The sequence below is a fragment of the Ambystoma mexicanum genome, chromosome 4p (assembly GCF_040938575.1).
Source record: "Ambystoma mexicanum isolate Mex_15411 chromosome 4p, UKY_AmexF1_1, whole genome shotgun sequence".
NCBI classification, from domain to species: domain Eukaryota; kingdom Metazoa; phylum Chordata; class Amphibia; order Caudata; family Ambystomatidae; genus Ambystoma; species Ambystoma mexicanum.
The window spans coordinates 1,234,794,118-1,234,814,053 of NC_090927.1; the positions used below are offsets into that span (position 1 = coordinate 1,234,794,118).

General features: G+C 45.4%; 1 protein-coding gene across 5 annotated transcripts in view; it reads right to left on the minus strand.

Annotated features, from left to right (window-relative positions):
- TTC13 (tetratricopeptide repeat domain 13) overlaps nucleotides 1-19,936 on the minus strand; it is a 1,871,796-nt gene that overhangs the window by 1,104,478 nt on the left and 747,382 nt on the right. For all 5 annotated transcript variants that reach the window (XM_069606893.1, XM_069606895.1, XM_069606894.1 and 2 more), the window contains one exon: nucleotides 18,973-19,089. In XM_069606893.1, the coding sequence (XP_069462994.1) occupies nucleotides 18,973-19,089 (117 nt within the window). The remainder of the gene's footprint in view (nucleotides 1-18,972; nucleotides 19,090-19,936) is intronic.

The following is a 19,936-nucleotide window of genomic DNA, read 5'->3' on the forward strand; positions in this document are numbered from 1 at the left end:
CTTTTTTATAACACAATGTTTCATTCAATACAAAAATATCATGGAGTGTCTGGTCAGAAGACCTTCCCCAAGAAGCAGAGATATTGAAGAGGAGCTGGAGGCTCAACCTTGTGGAGTAACAAACTCCACTTCTCCCTACTCTAAGAAGCAAAACAGAACCTGCAGGACAAAGATGGACCAACTTGTAGAGGCTATGGTGAATAAACTCTAAAACACAAGAGAACTAAGATCAATGGAGAGTGAAGGACACCCCCTTAAAGACTGAAATGTTAAGGTTGGAGAAACCTTGGAAACGCACAACAGAGGAAAATGCGAGATCCTGCCTCACACTTAGACTTTTTGCTTGTTCACAATTTGCTCCTGACACTTGATGTTGGTTCAATCACCTTGACATTATCCAGATTCCAAATAGTATACCAATTGTGGCGAGTTGAATTAACTACCTATCTTAGTATGTGAGGGGGTGAGCTGCTGAGTAGGGATGTTTGCAAACTCACTCTAGGACGGACTGGGACACTTGCGGTCCCAGCAGTAGATGGAGACATCAAGATGCTGAGGTTCATTTTTCCACAACTATGGAACACCATGAACACTGAACTTGCTTAAGAAGGACTACACTATTTTGGCGGAACCAACAGATAAAAAGAATCACCTCATTAGCCAATGACTCATTCAGGCAGATTTAAAATTCTCCTTGGTGAAGTGCAAACCATAAGAGAATCAAAAACCCTGAACCAAACCCAATGTGCCCCCAGACAATCCGAAGGACTGAGATAGCAAAGATCCTGGAGCGACCCTAAAAGTGACAGTGTTAACTTAGAGAGGGGGGTGGGGGATGAGAAGGAAGACTAAAAGGAAGCCAACACGTTTTCCTTTGTTCCCTGGATACACAAGAAAACCACTACCTGGGAAGTTTTCGGTAATCTGTGGTTTTATCAACCACATATAGGTCCACCACATTTTGTTCAACTCTTGTAGGAGATATATATATATATATATTCAGTAAAAGAACTTTGTTAAAGGGACGTTATGGTTCAAAGTAAAACCGAAAAACCCCTGAAATTCGGCAGTTATGGTAATATAAGCAACCATAACTCGCGCCACCGTGCACTGCTAACACGAACACCTAGGACATCAAAGATGACATCACAAATGTCATTGATGACATCACTGATGACATCACACGGCTGTCTCTCCCTTTTTTTCCCTTTACTGACATATCTAAGCCACATAGTTTTCTTCAGTAACAGTCAGGAAGTAAAAATTGAAAAGGTACTATATTTGTAGACTTAGGGTCAAGTCATATCATATGAAACATATATATAGCGGAAGACACAGGCTTGAAAGAGAGCAATCCTTTCTGTTCATGAAGATAATCATTAGAGTTATCAGCACTTTCTCATAGTTTTATTTTTATTACTATACCTTCCCTGTATATGCTCATATCTGTATACATTGTACTCACACTCCTTTCCTTAGGGTTCACTGACATCATTTGATACACATACATACAGTAAGTAGCAGCTTTGAAACAGAGCAATCATTTCTCTGCATAAATATAATCAGTTAGGTTATGAACTCTTTCTGCTACTACTTCTGCTTTTTTGCTTACTTCTCTGTCCCTGTATATACTCATATTTGTACGTGTTGTCTGTGTTTTGTCTGTAATAATGTAATTATGTATTAAGTGGGTTTTATTAGCTACTTATTACATGTTTCACAGCACGCAAAACTCTAATAAGAAAGCAGTTATTTCATTATTCTACATGCAAAGATTATGAATATTGCACCTTCATCATGTATACTGCACACACTGCCTAAGTTTCTGCATGAGTTTCTTAGTATACTGGATAGAACTTCATAATAGAATGCTATTTATATCAAGGCATTGCTTAATGCACTAAATAGCTCATGATATTTATTCAAATGGTCCTTGACACTTTTTGGTCAACATTATAAGAATCCCTCCTACAGAGTTTTCATGAAAAGTAAATGCACATGTGATGTCATCAATGATGTCATCAATGACATCATGTCATCTTTGATGTCCTGGGTGTTCGTGTTAGCAGTGTACGGTGGCGCGAGTTATGGTTGCTTATCTTACCATAACTGCCGAATTTCAGGGGTTTTTCAGTTTTAGTTTGAACCATAATGTCCCTTTAACAAAGTTTTTTTACTGAATTTGATAGGTTTTTAGTAGTGCAACTTAACCATAACATCCCTTTAACAAAGTTTTTCTTTTTTTTTAACTTTGTTTTTTATTAGCATTCTGTAACAATACAAACAAGAAAAACTGAGTGACCCCTTACTCCCCCCCCTCCAACCCCCCACCCCAACACCGACCCGACCCTCCCCTCCCGTGTCCAGTTCAGATTATTCAACTAGGGATACTCTGAATGTTCTTTTCGTATCCCTTACGTAGGAGACGATGCGATTGGTGACCATATCTCCAGCTGACTGAAGGCCCCTTTCCCCAGTTCGTGGGTCCCCAGGCTGATTATCACTCATCGCATGTTTAGTCCCGCACCGGTCGTGTCTGGGTCTTATCACAAAATCAGTGGACCTCCCAACCCCAAGACTGTTGCACTCCGTGCCAGTTCGCAAGGAATGATCCAGTGTAGTCGTTCACCATGGCCGTTAGTTTGTCCATCAAGAACATGCTTTTCACTTTTTTCAGCCAGTCCTCCTTGGAGGGGGCTTCCGGGCTCTTTCACCGTTGAGCGAGAGCCACTCTGCCCGCCCTCAACATGGTATCCCACATCCTTGGGTATCGGTATAGTTCCGTGTCCTCCGGGGGAGACCCAGCAGCATCGTTTGGGGGTTCAGTGGTAGAAGTTCCTCTGTCACATCCGCTATCCAGCCCCTCACTGACTTCCAGTAGGTCTGGACTTTCGGGCAAAGCCACCACATGTGGCTCCTGGAGCCTGTCTGACCGCATCCCCTCGGGCACCTAGGCGACACCCCCGTGAACATCTGACAGTTTGACCGGGTCCCTGTGCCACCCCTGTAGAATCTTGAAATTATGCTCCATGTCTGAGGTGAATAAGTTCCCATGGAATGCTATTTTGAATATCCTAGCCCAGGCGTCCTCTGAGATCTCTTCTCCTGCTAGATCGTTCCAAAACGTGCGGAAGCTCCTTCTGCCCTGTAGGTTATAAGTGTTTAAGATTTTGTACATATTGGATACCGCACCCTTTCTAGAGGTCGCCGAGTCGAGGAGCTTCTCAAAGGGGGTCAGCTCTCTCCTCAGGTTCAGCCCCCATGACTGGTCGCAAAGGATGCCCTTAAGGCGCTGGTACTCGAAAATTGAGAGAGACTCTCATCCGAGGGCGTCCCTCATGTCCTCGTAAATTACAAATTTGCCCTCTCTGAACAACTGCCCAGCCCATTCCATTCCCTTGTCTGACCATGACTGGGAGTGTCTGAATCCTTTACTACACAATTTGAGGGGGTGGCCCCAGAGAGAGGTCATCGGGGATGGCCATGTGGTAAGGTATGCAGTCTGAGGGCCCTCCCTCCAGATGTCCCAGAGAACTCCCAAGGTCGTGTGGGTTTGCCAGTGTTTCGGGATCGTTTTTCGTGGTGCCCACAAGAGGTCACGGACCTTAAGAGGGTGAGCGTCCATATCTTCCAAGTATGACCAATACGTTCCCAGCCCTTCTTTCATGTGCTCCAGGACGACGCGCAATTGGGCGGCGCAGAAATAAAGATGAAAGTCCGGCAGGCCAAACCCCCCCTCCTCCCTTTGCAGGGTCAGAATGGCCCTCCCGATCCTTTGGGTCCTCCACTGCCATACAAAGTCTCTAACCGCCTTCTGTAGATCTTTAAAAGTCTGTTCTGGGAATCTGGTTGGGAACGCTGTGAAAAGGTACAGAAGTCGTGGTAATATGTTCATCTTTACCGCGGTCATGTGGCCATACCAAGAAAGGATCATTGTACCCCACCTCCTCAGGTCTGATGTGATCTCTGCCATTATGGGGTCATAATTTGAAGTGCGCAATTTTGATATATCCCTGGTGAGAAGTACGCCCAGGTAGCGTATAGCATCCTTCCCCACTGCAATCCCATGGAACCTTACCAGGGCGTCTAGCTCCGGGTCCAGTGTCCTCATTGGGAGTAAGACAGATTTTGTAGTGTTGATTTTCAGGCCCGAGAAGCGCCCAAACACGGCCACCAGGTCCAGGAAGGGGAGGGGAGTGAGGAGCCAGGGTCCACTAGGTAGGCTAAAATGTCGTACGCAAACAGGGAAAGCTTAAATTCCACCTCACCCCTTCTACTTCCTTTGATGTCCGGGTGGGCTCTGACTGCTATGGCCAATGCCTCCATCGTAAGGACATATATCAGGGATGAGAGTGGACAGCCCTGTCTCGTCCCTCGACTGAGGGGGAATGCCTCGGACAGTATCCCGTTCACCTGGACCCGGGCCGTGGGGGCTCTGTAAAGAGCAGATACCCAACTCATGATGTGAGCCCCGAAGCCCATTCTTTGGAGGAGGAGTTCCATGTATCTCCACTCGACCCTGTCGAAAGCTTTTTCCGAGTCTAGGGAGAGGACACATGCATTGAGCTCCGTCTTTTGGGCAAAATGAAGCAAGTCTATCGTCTTGCGAATATTATCCGATCCTTAACTCCCCCTAATGAAGCCCACCTGGTCCCCGTGGACTAGCTTCGGCATTATCCCCTCCATCCGCCTCCCCACCACCTTGGCCAGGATCTTTAGGTCAATGTTTAACAACGATATGGGGCGGTAGGAGGAACATCCTTGGGCAAAACTGCTATTATGGCCCCCATCATGGTCTCGGGGAGGATGCCTCCTTCCAGCACGGCGTTGAAAACCCTTACCAGGTATGGGGCCAGGGAGGAGCGAAATCGTTTATAGAAATAAACAGTAAAGCCATCGTCCCCAGGGGAGGTTCCCACCTTCATCCCACTTATCACCTTGTCCACCTCATCCTCGGTCACCGGGCCCTCCAACCCCTCTGCCATCTCCCTCGACAGGGACGGGATCTGAATGGAATTCAAGAATGCCTCTATCTGGGTGTCGTCCCCGTTATACTCTGAGGAGTACAGTGTCTTATAATATTGGTGAAAAGCCTCTCTGATGTGGGGGGAGTCATAGCCAAGGGATCCCTGGGAGTTTCTCACCTCCTTCACCCTTCTACTTCTCTGGACCTAGGATCTTATCCGCTTTATCCCCTTTCTCATAAAATTTGTGTTGGACCATCTGGAGACTCCTCTCCATTTTGTGTAGGAGGAGGTCCTTCAGCTGGAGCCTGTAATCCTCCAGTGCGGCCACCCGGTCGTGATTCAGGGCCCGTTCCGAGGGGCCCACCGGCTGGAGACGTGCTATTTTATCCCACAGGGCTTTCTCCTGGGCCTCCCACTCCTGTTTCCTCTGGGCTCCTATTTTTATGAGGACACCTCGTAGGGTTCCCTTGAAGGCATCCCAAAGTGTGTGCGTATCCACCTCCCAGTTATCATTGCGCTCAAAGAACTCCGTTATGGCGTCCAAGATTTCCTGGGCATGAACCTCATCTTTTAATAGGACATCATTGCATTTCCAGCGTCCTCTGCGTTCTCTACACATCCCCACCGCTAAGGTGACTCGGACCATGTCGTGGTCCGACCAAGGGACAGGGTCTATCCAGTAACCTGTGACATGCGGGCGGAGGACCTCGTCCGCGAGAATGTAATCTATTCTAGAAAATGAATTGTGGATGGTCGAATGGTAAGAAAAGGAAGGGACATCTGTTCTGGGGGTCGGGATAGTATCAGCCAAACCCAGATCCTCATTCACCCTCCGAAAGTTACGTGCCAAAGCTTCAGCAGATCTGAAGCTTTGATGGCCTACCCGCTTTCTGTCTATGGATGGGTCTAAAACCATATTAAAATCCCCTCCCACCACCACCAGGCCTTGTACAAACAGCTTAAGCCTATCCCTTACCTCTTCCCAGAATTGGGCCCGACCTTCGTTCGGGCCATATACTACCGCCAGGGTTATGGGGGAGCCCTGTAAGGAGCCCCGTACCAGCAGGTAACGGCCCTCGGGGTCTCTCAGGATGGCCTCTTTCTCAAAGCCAACATCCCTTGCTAACAGTATGGCCACCCCTCTTTTTTTTGTCTTGTGGGAAGCATGGAAAACATCTTCGATCCCCCCCCCCTCGCATTTTGGGTTCTTTCCCCCGCGCCCAGTGTGTCTCCTGCAGGAAGAGCAGGTCCAGTTTTGCCCTCCTGAACTCTCTACAAATCAGAGACCTCTTCGTGGGGGTGTTCAGACCCCGCACATTTAGGGTACCCACTCCCAGGGCCGGCCGGCCGTCAGCCATAGTTTGTGCTTCCCCCTCTATTGGTCAACGTTGTCGCATCGCTACACCATTCCCGCCCCCTTTGACTCACCGCTTGGACACTTTTTAAATGATTCCCCAACTGCCCCTCAAACCCCTTCCGAAACAAAGAATCCCCAACAGATTCGTCAACCCCCAACCCCCTCCCCGGCGTCCAGCCAGTCTGTTCCGCCATTCCTGGCATTTTGGCCGGACCACCAGCCTGCCCCCTCCCTAGCCAGGCCTTCATTGCTTAGCTCGCTTTTGTAAGCCCCCCCAACCCCCAGTTTCGTCCCCCCCATCACCCCCTCTTTAACTTGCTTGTCAAGGGGATTTTGGATTCAGCATGACCTCCATAGCTTCAGATTCCGAATTGCACTTGGTCTAGTCTCTCAGCCCTCCTAATCTATACGATCTCCTTCCTGTGCGGGCGGTGGAGTATTCAATTTTTTGTATTTCCGCGAAGCGGTCCTTCTCCAGGCTCCCGACTGGCCGGGGTCACCCCTGGCCATCGCTTCCGGTCCGATCGGGCCTCTTCAGGGGTTAGGATCCATCACATAGTCCCGTACGGCCCCTCTAATATCATCTTCAGTGACCAACATTGTGCGTTGGCCCATGTATTCGAAGGTCAGGGAGAAAGGATACCCCCACCTATAGCGCACCCCCTTCTCCTTGAGCAGCTGCGTTAGGGGGCAGCACATTCTGCGCTTTGCCAAGGTGCAAGCGGAGAGGTCCTGGAAAATGGTGATCCGGGTGTTGTTGTAGGTGATCACCCCTGCCTTCCTCACTTCCTCCAGGACCTTGGCCTTTTCTGTATAATAGTGGAATCGGGCTAGGACAGATCGGGGGTTCCCCGCCTTGCCTCCTGCTCTATGCACCCGGTGGAACGTAAGTTCCGTGGTCATCTCCTCCACAAATAGAAGGGTAATAATGTCTCTCACAACTCAGGTTAAATCCCTCTCCGTCTCCCCCTCAGTTTCCGGGATCCCAAAAAATCTTTGATTGTTCCTCCTCTCCCTGTTTTCAAAGTCGTCCAACTGTCTGGCTCTCTCCTCGTCTCTTTTCTCCAGGGCCGAAAGCCTCATGTCAATTTGGACTTCCAGGTCTGTGGACGAGGACTGGTTGGTTTCTACCTGTAGGAGCCTCTCCTCCACCTTGTCCACCCTCTGGTCCATCTTTTCGAACTTCTGTGCGATGTCTGAACGCATTTCCCTAATTTCCTGAAGCATGGAGGCGAAGCCCCTTTCCATCGCTGTCGTAGATTCCGCTATGGTTCCCGGGTGGGCCGAGCCCTCGGTGCCAGTAAAGCTGTTACTGGGTCTCTCAGTTTCCCTGTATCGAAATTCCTGTAGGGTCTCCAGCCAGTTCATGCAATCCTCCGCTGCGCCCCCCGCGGGCGTCTGCCGCTGGCCAGGGGCTTTGGGGGGGGGAGGGGTTTCCCCAGGGCAACCCCCAGGCAGGCACACGCCCCACCCTTTCGGGGCGGGGGCCTCTCACCTGGGCCTCTCTTCGTCTCGGCATGGTCTTGTGGGGCAGAGGGGGCCGCCGGCGTCGTATTCCCACCTCTGTTCGACCCTTTTTCTATGCCCCTGGGCTCACGGGGTTCTTTGGTGGAGGGGGAGGCACAATCCTGTCTCCCTGACGTGATCACACCGGGCTTGATGGTTCTGAGTGGGGCCTCGATGGGCCTTTGCTGCTGGGGGTGGGTCTAGTGTAGAGGGGGGGTGGGCCACGGCCGCGGAAGGCTGGTGGGTACTGAGTGGTAAGCCGCGGCGGTCGTTGCCCCTATGTGCGCCTCCCCCTCCTTGTGCTTGGTTCCAGGGGACGTTGCGCCCGATGCTGCCGTTTCCGGGCCCTGGGTGCCGGGTTCGGGGCCACCCGCGCTTCCCACCTGGCCGGCCCAATCTGGGGGATGCTCCGTCCCTGGGGATGGGGAGGAGGAGTTGGTGGCTCAAATCCCCGATCGGGGGTCACTGTCCGGGGTGAGGCTGCCGGGGAGGGCTTGTGCCCGCCCGTCTAAAGCCTCACCTTTGCGGGCCGCTTCCTCTTTCCGCCTGCCGGGGCCTGTTGGGGGTGGGCCCGGACGGCGAGCTGCCCTGTCGCAGCAGATCGCTTCTTCCTCCTGTGGATCGTTTCAGGCCGGGTCCACTCGCTGGCCCCGCCTGCAAGCCGCGTCGCCCTCCCGGGCACCGCAGCCTGACGGGAAGCTGGGCTCTCGAGCTGGGCTCCTCACGACCGCGGGCCTCTCCTTGTCCCTGGGCGTGCAAGCAAGTGATCCCTCTCGGCCGCGGCCCCGTCGCAGCCCGAACTCCAGTCTCCCAGGGGCCTCGAGCTTTGCTCCTTCGAGCTGGAGTGGCTCGGGGGGGGGGGGGGGGGGTCACCAATGAGTGGCAGCCCATCAATTTCACCTGAAGGGTCTGGGGGAGCTCAATCCCCTTAAAAAGCCCGGTCCAGGCGGGAGCTTGGCACTAGGCTGCCATTACCTATGCGCCCCCTGGTGGCCTCAACAAAGTTTTTTTTACTGAATTTCATAGGTTTTTATCAGCGCAAGTTAACCATAAACTCCCTTTAACAAACTTTTTTCATTAGCACGCAGACAATATACAAAGATGGAGTGTAAAAAACAATTTCTCAGGGATGGCTTTACACAGAATGTTGCAAAGTAAGAATTTATGCTTGTTCACAGTGAAGGTCAGCTGCTTCCTTTTTTTGCTCGCGGGCCGGAGTGGCCCACGACTGTCACTATAAGGTTCTATTGTTTTTTGACCTTGACAGACAGGGATCGTGCCAAAAGACTTCTTTTGAAGGAGGGGTGCAAAAACATAAGACGATAAGGATGAATTTCTGAAATGAAACCGCTTTTATATATTATATAACTATGAGAAAGATCATTGGCACAGATGGAGTCGTATTTAGGGACTGCATTACGCGTAGACAATGGAAAATGCCAATATAATGTAAGTAAGCCTTTAAATTATTTTATACCGGAATATATATAACGCGTGGCGTTAAAGCCCAGTTAAGTTGTACTTGTTCGTTCAATGTGGCATATTGCTTTGTACCGCGCACTATCACCACCGTAGTGGTCCGCTGGCGCTCAGACGGCTCTGAAAAAGGCAGAGGAGAGAGGGTGGGTTAGTGGGAATAAGTTAACATACTCCGTTGCACTAGCCTCGCTAGCAAATAGTTTTACGCCCTAATAAATAAAATGAATATTTTTAATGAAGAGCGGCTCGTGAGACTAATTTATGTTTTTAAAACAGGTAGATCCTTCCCTACTGTCAATGCCACGATTTTCAGACCCCGGCCGACGCATTTTTTAACTGCCAGGTGCAGCTCCTAGTAAACAACTTCATGACCCTCACCATTTTATGGGACAATCGCCAAGGACCAATATGCCCTTACGCGTTACTAGCGGCTAGAAGCAACATACCAACCGTTATGGTGGTCTAATGCCTCGTTGTTGGAAGAGCCTTCCGATTATCAGTGCGACCACAGTCGTCATTTTATCATAAACCAACACCCTGTGTAACGCAAAGGAACAGCGCGTGACTCAAAATTAACTTTTACAGATCGACAGCAAAGACAAATGCAAATCTCTGAATATTCTCTAAACATTTGTTGTCAAATAAATGTACTTTACGAAATGTACAATCTTGCTGTTTGCTTTTAAATCACAGTTTCATATTCCGAATTGTTGCGCGCTGTGTTGTGAGATGATCTGTGTTGTTTTCCGGATTCTGTATGAAGTCGCGTAGGAGCAGTGTTGGCAACTCCTTAGTAAGAAAAGTAGCTATTGGCCATCATAAAAGTAGCTAGAAGTAGCTAAATTACGTCATAACCTAATTTGCATAATTCACCAGGTGCATGATGGGTGATTGCCGAGGGCATGGTTGTTATAGCCTCTCATTGAGCTCACCCCTTTTTTGTAATGATGAAAGTCGCGAATGCACAGATGCAAACTCATTACATCCATAGGCATACATTCACATGCAAATGCACTAGTATTTAAATAAACCCCACAATGATTAGGTTGTTCTGTTGTCGCTTCTTAAACGTGTACTGCCATTTTTAATATGCTAGTATTTTATAATCCATAATGCCTCGTTGTTGGAACAGCCTTCCGATTATCAGTGCGACCATAGTGCTTCTTTTATCATAAACCAACACCCTGTGTAGCGCAAAGGAACAGCGTGTGAGTCAAGATGAACTTTTGCAGATCGACAACAAAGACAAATGCAAATCGCTGAATATTCTCTAAACATTTGATGTCAAATAAATGTACTTTACGAAATGTACAATCTTGCTGTTTGCTTTTAAATCACAGTTTCATATTCCGAATTGTGGCGCGCTGTGTTGTGAGATGTGTGTTGTTTTCTGGGTTCTGTGTAAAGTCACGTAGGACTGAAGACGACTGGGTGCGTTTGGCTACGCACCCTGTAACGTCACGGAGAGAGACGGGGAATATGAATGCTTTGATAATGTCAGGCTTAGGGGCGGGAGATATGATTTAGTGTCGCAAAAACAGGTCAGCCAGGTCGATGGGGCTTATCACATAAAGTCGGCGCACAGCAGCCTGATTTATCGTTTTCTTTAGTGGACAAAAAGTCGGGTAAGGCCCATAGGCAATTGTAATGTCAGCGGACAAAAGGAGGGTTCTTGGAACACTTTCAACCTGACAACAAACAATACGAACAGCGTTCTCAGAACATCCCCATTTTGTTTAATTGTAAACATTTCAGCACCGCGAGTGTTCTTAGAACACATTCAACTTGCCAGAGTACAATACGAACAGCGTCCTCAGGACACCCCCATTTTGTTTATGTAGCAACATTTAAGGACACCGCAAGTGTTCTTAGCTCAATTTTAGCTTGCTTACGAACAAAACGGACACATACTCCATCCTCGGAACACCCCACCATTTAGTTTATATAGAAAATTTCAGAACAGCCGTGTTGTCCGCAGACAAAATCGAACGCAACAAAAGCATCTAGCACATTAAAAAAAACAGAACATTGAACCTATCTCATACTCCCCCACCATCCCCAAACACTCTTACACACCAACACACTCCACTAAATACAATTTTTAATCCAAGTACCACCGCGCTGTCCACAGTCGTCAAATGCAAGAGGGCGGGTGCCACAAAAAAATATGACGTGCTTCACGCACCACGCCGTCCAATCAGCGAACACGTCGCATGTCCGCGGAGCGAACGAAGATATCACTAATTTTTTGCCTTACATTTTGGTCATTTTTTTTAAAAACTACTGGATGGATTTACACCAAATTTTCAAAAGCACGCTTTCGGGACCAAGCCCCCGCTCCTGCCACAAATTTGGTGTAAATCCGTCCAGCGGTTTGGGCTGTAGGCATGCGCAAAGTTTTTTCCCATTATGTCTATGGGAAAAAACAAGTTTTGGGACCCCCCCTATAACTTTGCCCCCCCCGGACCAAACCTCTCCAAACTTTGCAAAATAATTCAGACTGGGCCATATACTTTTTTTGCAAAGTTTGGTGAGGATTCGTCCAGAGGGAGCGAAGTTATAAGCCACCCAAAAAATGCTCTTCCTATGGAAACACCAACTTAACCATAACTATATGGACGCTACCGTGTCCATGTAATATATTTGGAGGATTTTTTTTCTTTTTTTTTTTACAAAGGAGCTCAGATTAAACCAACAAAAATGCAGTCTACAAACAGAAATATTAAAGTTAAGAAATAATAAAGTTAAGGTAACAAAATACACTATTAATAAATAAAAATCTAATATCATGATAACCTTAACACACCCTGTTTTTGTTTTGTAATATTTTGTTTTTGCTCTAAAATGCTTTATAGTCACAGTGATATAATGTGGAGTGAATATTGGTTTGTAATGAAAACTAGCAAAAAGTACCAGTTGGTTCTGTGGACAGATATGACAACACTCATCAATTGTCGGAAATCAATGATCTTGTAGGTCGCTGTTCCCATTCGCTTATCGATTGATGTGCTTTGAACGCTGAAGTAAACTGCACTGAGAATGGGCGTGTGGCGCTGGCTGGCATACCCCGGAGCAGATGTTGTGGGGGGGGGAGGTGAGAGTTGGTGCGCTGCTGCATACTGGAACCTACTGTGGTTGCCGCCCCCTGGCGTGGTGCAGTTCCTTGCGGTGCATTGCAAATGTCCCAGAAACTGTGTATTCTAGGGTTGAGGACCGGTCCTTCTACGACCACAATGTTTCCCCAATTTTCAGGCAACTGTCTCCTGTGTGAATGTGCTGAAATCGAGGGAACGGGGTGGGGTGTCCAAATGCTATGTAGCCACTAATGTCCGGACGGCCCTAACAGGTAACTATGCAACATTTGATGCAGATTGGTCAAACTGTGGAATTGTAGAACGAACAATGGTTCGCCAAGCTACAAACCCATACATTTTCACTTTTATAAATATAGGAGGTTAAACTGATTTTATTTATGTTTTTAATGTGCATTACATTTGTGCTGCTTTTGTTAGCATATACAGAGTATTATTACATTTAATGTAATTTAGCACACATTAAATGTTTGCATTTCTTATGCAGTGCCATGACTATAATGTGTATATGTTATTTGTAGAAACAATTACTAGGCTTTTAATGAATATGATTTTTAATAATTTATGTGGTTTTTGTAGGTTTTATTTTTATATGTTTATTGTTTAGTAAATTATATACATTTACAATGGCGTACGACGTACCTTGTTCATTTATATTTGCATATTTATAAAGTTGTGTTAATTGATATTGTATGCGTCAAGCAGAAGACTTGAATGCTTATGTATATTTTGTTATAGTAGATCTATTTTTGAAAATATCATTTTTTTATTGTAATTTGTTGAGGAATTATGCTTCTGTATATTATAATTTAGGTTTATTATGCAGTCATTTTGTACTACAAATGTTTTAATACTTTCTTACAACATTTATTATAGGTGTAAATGGAATGTGCTTTTGAATGATTTGACATTTTATACAATTACATGTGAAATTGTTATAATTGTATGGTAATATTGTAAACGTTTGTGTGTGGGTGAGTTAAGGTTACAATATTGGATTTTAATATATGTATTTTTTTATCTATTAATAAAGTTTATTATGTTGTTACCTTAACTTTATTAGTTCTGATGTTTGTAGAGTAAGTTTTGGTTGGTTTATCAACTCCTGTAAAAAATAAATAAGAAAAGGAACAAAAATAAATGTTTTCAAATAATATTTGCGGTTACATGGTTGCTTCTGAATGTTTGTTGCAATACCAGGCTGTGTTGTATGAGCATGTAGTGTGTGTGGTGTGTGTGTGGGGGGGGTGTGTGCAGATAAAGAGCATGTTGCATAACAGCGCGTGGAATAGGATTGTGTGCGCTAAGAGCGTGTGCAGTGTGTGAGATCAAGTGTTGTACATTCACATGTTATGTGCAGTAAGCGCATATGTAGTAGGTGCGCTTGTCATTGGAACATGTGTGATAGGGACATGTGTGTTAGGAGCGTGTGTCGTAGGAGCACGTGTTGTAGGAGCACCCTCTGTGTACAGTTTGTATGAAAAGTGTACATTTCAAACTCACATTAAAGTCAGCTCAGATTTGCATTTGATGCAAGTTTTTAGGAGATGTTAACTGTGTAATGCACATATTGTAAAATGCATATGCTCTGGCGACAGTTTGCATTGAAAGTGCACATTTATTCTATCAACTTAAAACTGACATGTCAACTGTGACTTGCCTTTGATGCAGGTTTTAGGAGATGTTAATTTTGTAATGTACCAACTGTAAAACTCATATGCTCTGCATGCGGGATTTCAGAGCATGCTATAGGTTCACATGTGGTAGGAGCGCATGTGCGGTAGGTTTTATGTTAAATGTTTTATAGAGCACTCGTAGGGCCAAAGGCATCTTGGCGCTAGGAACACCTAGTATAACTGATTAATCCAGTCTGAGCAAAAGAGAAAGATTTTCAGGAGATGCCTGAATTGCAGAGTGCATTCCAGAGTCTAGCGGCTGCGACAAAGAAGGCAGGGCCACCCACTCTTGACAGGTAGACCATCGGGACAGAAACTAACCTGGCATTCCCTGAACGAAGAGCTTGAGTAGGAAGGTTGTGTCATAGGTGCATGTGTAGTTGGTGCGCATGTAATATAAGTGTGTGTCATTGGGGTGTGTGTTGTAAGAGCATGCATTATGTGTGTTAGTGCATGTGTCATAGGTGCATGTGAGAGCATGTGTCAAACATCCACATTTTATGTGCAGTAGGCGCACGTGTCATAGGAACATGTATGATAGGAGTGCTTGTTATAGCAGCACAAGTCGTAGGAGCATGTTTTACAGGTGTGTGTGTCAGAGTGTTTGTTTTAAGAGTATGTGGTAAGAACGTGTGTTATAGAAGCATGTGTCATAGGTGCACGCTCTGAACAGTTTGCATTAAAAAAGTGTACATTGATTCCATCACCTTAAAACTGACATCTAAGTCAGCTGTGACTTGCCTTTGATGTGAGTTTTTAGATGGTAATTGTTTAATGTACGTACTGTAAAACCCATACATTCTGTACAGTTCATATGAAAAAAGTGCATTTATTCTGCACGTGCGTCATAGAGAGATACATTTCAAATACTAATATCTCAAAATTGGCTATCTTCAAATGTTCTTTTTCAGTGCATACATTCCAGATGAAATCTAGGTGCCTGAAAAACACAGACTCAAAGCACCCAATTTTGAGTAATTGGGGCCGAGCAATGCTTTTTGCCCCCTTAGAAATACCCCATGTTGAAAGCTGGTCAAAACGTGATCAAAGTAAAAAACAATTAAACTATTGAAGCAGGTCAGAAAAAGGATGCAGACACTGAGGACCTTTTTGACATGGGTTTATTGAGAATAAGAAAAAAGGTAGCGAGTGCCCCCCTCTAGAAAGAACATGGTATGATAACCTGTTCTGTGTTTTTTTCCCCCCTCACTTTGAGAGTCTGCAGCCATCGCTTTCTGCTCACTGTACTTTTCACAAAGGAGGAATTTCCATTTGCATATCAGTCTTTGTCCCACCCACAAGGGCAGTCCAGCAGCGAAATGCCAGGCAAACCTCCTTTGAACAAGAGTACCAAAAGCAACCCCAGACACGTGTTTCAGCCTTGTTGGGCTTCATCGGTGAGGGCCAACAAGGCATTGTCTGGCATTTTGGTGCAGGGCTGCCCTTGGGTCTGCCGTCTAAAGCTAATGCTAACATGACCCTACCACAATTCTAGCAAACCAATATCAGGAGTCTGACTCCCTCCTCCTGATGTTGCTTCTCTTCTTTAATCATTTGAGTTTCTTGTTAATATTCCATTTTCAAATATTCTCTTACTACTTTATGTACGAGTTCCTGTAGTTCTCTATGCACACTTGTGGCTTTCCCCTCTTTGGCGATTACTTTCTTTGGCCTTTGTTGAATCCTTTGATTCGGGCCAATATGTTCTTGGTAATCGTGGAAAGTGTCTTTTCCTATGTGTTACTCCAGATGCTTCTCTACCCTTTTTAATATTGTTTCTCTGTTATGTTGCCCTTAATGTTGCTAGAGTAACTGCGTGTTTTCTCCTCACCCAGTTTTTCTGTCTTCGTAGGGTAGTGTGACTCACGGTCCATTGAACCCTCTCAGGATTATTTATGATCTTTATTACATGAACACTGTTCAAGTTCACCAGATTAAGTTTTACGAGCTTGTCACATATACAAGCACAGACTCGTCTCAGTACGAGTCCCGTTTGGCCTCCTAGTTATCCCCAGTTACCTTTGCTCTGCCAGGGAAAGGTCCTCCTCCGCCTCCTTCCCTCGGTATCTCTGTCAGCTCTTTTGTGGCTCTCTCTTGGCATCTGGCGTCTTGGTATCTAGACAGGTGACCAGAGCGTTTGCCAATTCCTGATCAGTACGGTGTCAGCGTTATTACACGGGCAGGCTGCCCACCACAAAGTCCTCATGGTTACACCAACATCATACTTTGGGCTCCACTTGCCACTGCTTTCGCTTTATGCAGAGGATGATTTTCCATGGCTTGTTTCTCGTATTCATAGCACTTCTGAATATCGCGGGCTCTGCAGTTCTCTCCAGCTCCACCTCCTTCAACTGTTACGCCTCCAGGGGGCCTCCTGTGCCTGCGTATGCATTGCTCTCTCTAATTCGTTCACCCTGCACTCTCTCTTCAACCACCTCCTCCCATTTGATTGGAGATTTTTATTTAAAGAGACATGTTTGTTTTCCTGGTAATGGCATCAAATATCTTTCTCTTTAGACAAGTCTCAGGACTGGACACTACTTTGGATATTAGATAGTCCCACGTTTGCCATCATGTGAAATGGGTTAGGGAGTTCCTCACAGGAATGGGAGTCCTTGACCCCTAGGGGGGAGTCTCCCTCAGTGATGCCCCACTTGTCTCTACCCCTAGGGAAGGTATTGCAGAGCAGACCCACCTCCCTAATATCGCCAGGGGGTGGCAGGGAGGGGACTCCCATTCGGGAGAAGGGACGAATTCCCTTGATTCGTCACACTATGAAGCGGTTAATGTACAAATCTATAATGTTGCACACACAGGTGACTGCCTCGAAATATTACTCTGGAATATTTTCAGATTTGTTCATGCAAGTGTTCTGAAGTTATTGAGAAAAGTAATTTTCTGATATGCCACAGAGTTTGTCCAAACCTTAACTATGCCTTGCGCTACTGTGATGGCATAATATATTTAGGGGGTTATGGGTTTGGAGAGGGGGTGCAGGGACATAAGAGGAGAGCCCCAAGTAAAAAGAAATGTGTATGACCTACCAGAGTCTAACAAACAGAACCAGTGTTTTAGCAGGTGTGCAACAATTACTCCAAGAAGGGTACGCCAGAGAGTCGATGCACAACAGGGTTTGTTAAATGATGAAGAACTACAGAGGTGTCCCTGAGCAAGCAGTGAAAACAAAAAGCCAGACAGTTAAGGGCTTCCTGGCAGGTTGCAAGAGGAGACATCACTGGCAGAAGCGTAACATTAACAGTCTGCCTGAGAAGGACCCTGAATGAGTAGGTGGGAGAGGAGAGAAATACCCACTGTTGCGAGGATAAATTGTAAGGAAACCCAAGTCCTGGAAGAGATCTAAAGTGAACGCTGAGAAAACCCAAGGTCTGGTAGGAAAAGTGAACATGTGAGGCAAGGAAAGCTAAAGACAACTATGTACAAGTTGGGAGTGCAAGAGGCCAAGGAGAAGCCGGAGAAGAGAAACCTAAGAAGCCTGAAAACCTGGAAGAGGTCTCGTAAGTATTGGAAAAGCAGGATCTTGGAAGAAGGGTCCAGACTTGCCCACTGGGAGAGCATTTATCTATTTTGTTGAGTGAGACCAAGGTTGGACATGCGAGATTCTCGGGTTTGTGAACTCTTGACAATTAATTAGAACGTTTGTCCTGACGTATAGGGTGGCCAGGAGGATGAAGACTTGTTAAGTTTATTATTTGGAACTGTTGCCCATTTCTTTGGGCATTGTTTCAGAAAGGACTCGAGACTATTTTAAGAATGTTAGGACAGAGACAGACACCATCCGCAAACTGGCAAAACAGGTGATTTGTAGGTAGGCATCAGCGTTATGGTTGATCTGCCCACAGACCAAAAGATGACCGCATGTGATCAAATGTCAAGAAAACTATGCAGCTCATATTTATTCATCACCCATCAAAAATATATAGTTCACAGTTCTTATGGTATTTAGTATAATACAGGAATAAACAGAACCCGCGCAGGTGTAGTAAACCATTAACTTCACTATACAAAAGAGGCAAATCGAGTTAGGTTGAAATCAAATAATTAAAATGCAAAAATAAAGCCTGTGGATATGCAATAATCAGAACTGTGTGTCAAAATGGAAGGTAGCCTCTTACCGTTTTAAGCATGTGTGAACCAGCACTAAATGTACCCTTAAACAGTATTAACTCAAACAAAATGCATTGAATGTAACAGATGTGAGGTTTCATGCACTTTGCTCATTTGCTTCGAGTGGATGCAACAAGTAATGACAAAAAACAATCAACCAATACTTGTTGACTAAACACATATGTATTTGGGTAACTCTTGCCAACATAAAACTGGGAAAAGCATATGAGAAATTATTTCAACACAGGCTATTTTTGGGTAGTAGAAAATGGTCTATGCTTTGGTTGAGGAAAAGGCAGTTATACACTGAATAGAACAGACGGAGAACTGGTTACTTAGCTTCAACAAATTTCCTATTATAAGAGCACAAGATGTCCCTCCTTTGAGAGTAGAAAAGTGTTAAAGCCGTTAAGACATAATTAACAGCAATAAGGACAATTTCAACAGGAAGATATGTTATGTGAAGATTCTATCATTCAACCTATATCTTTGTTTTTGTACCCATCTAGGCTGCTGTGAAGAGACTTACTTACATTGGATACTATAAGGTATCGGAGAAAGGCTGGTTTGAGGGCCTTAAAAATAGATTACAGTACATGGGATGCCTTTTTCAGACTCAGTAGTTTAACAGTTTTTATTATATAAATGTATGCAATTCAATTGAAAGAATATGACAATAGCACTTTAAAGCTACTCTATAATTGTGGAATATCATAGTGGAGTAATTAAATTCTCCTACCCTGTGAACATGTTCAACAATCTGAACTAACCTCGGATATGAAGTGAAGGGTGCCTCTGTGTCTGTATAGCCGTGCAGAAGGCTGAAGCTGGATAGCCTTGGAGAGATCATTCAGTGCTTCACTTATGCGCCCCAGAGGGGACAGTATCTGAAAAACAAAAGGAGGCAGTGTAAAAAGAGTCACATGTTTTATCCTCGTCTGACCTGGCCTGCGCTAAAACCTGGACGGTTTTTGCAAGTTTGTTAAAGATGCTAGAAATTATACACATGCAATGGCAAGTCTGGCTAGCTTAAGAAAATAACGGAAGCACTTACTGCTGCATTCATTCACAAAGATACTGAATCGCAGCTTGCATTTCTGTAGGTTACTGGCCTGTGTGCATTAGCACATGCCAACATAAAACAAGCAAGTTAACAAGTGGTCTTTCTGGTTGAATCTTGGGGATTAAACTGGACGATAGAAAGAAATGTAACATGATTGGTTCTGGATTTCAATGAGTTAACGTCAAACTGCAGATACAATCGGGTAGATTTGGAACAAGAGAAAATGTGTGTTTTGCAAGTGGCTGCATGCTGTCCTGTCCTACTGGCCACCTATGAATGCAGATATAATGCTGGTGCAAGTATAGGCGATACCTTAGGAGAAAGTTGATGAATGCTTGGTATGCAGAGGTTCTCAATGTGCGAGTTGGCAATCCGAGCTTGAGGGAACGAGGCTGGTGGATGGTCTCTCCTTTGTAATAGCTTAAGAGTAACTGGAAACTGTATATATTGTAAAATAAATATGATCTGGGCTTTCTTTCGGTTCCATGTAATAATGTTGCCACAAAAATTTCACCATACAAAAATAGCGTCGAAAAATGGCCGTTTTTTGTGGCGACATTATTGCATGGAACATGCGGGGGACACCCCCGCAACCCCCAATTTTTTTTTTATTATTTTTTTTTTTAAAAATTTGAATTTTTTCTTGCCCTTGTCCCCATATATATGGTCAC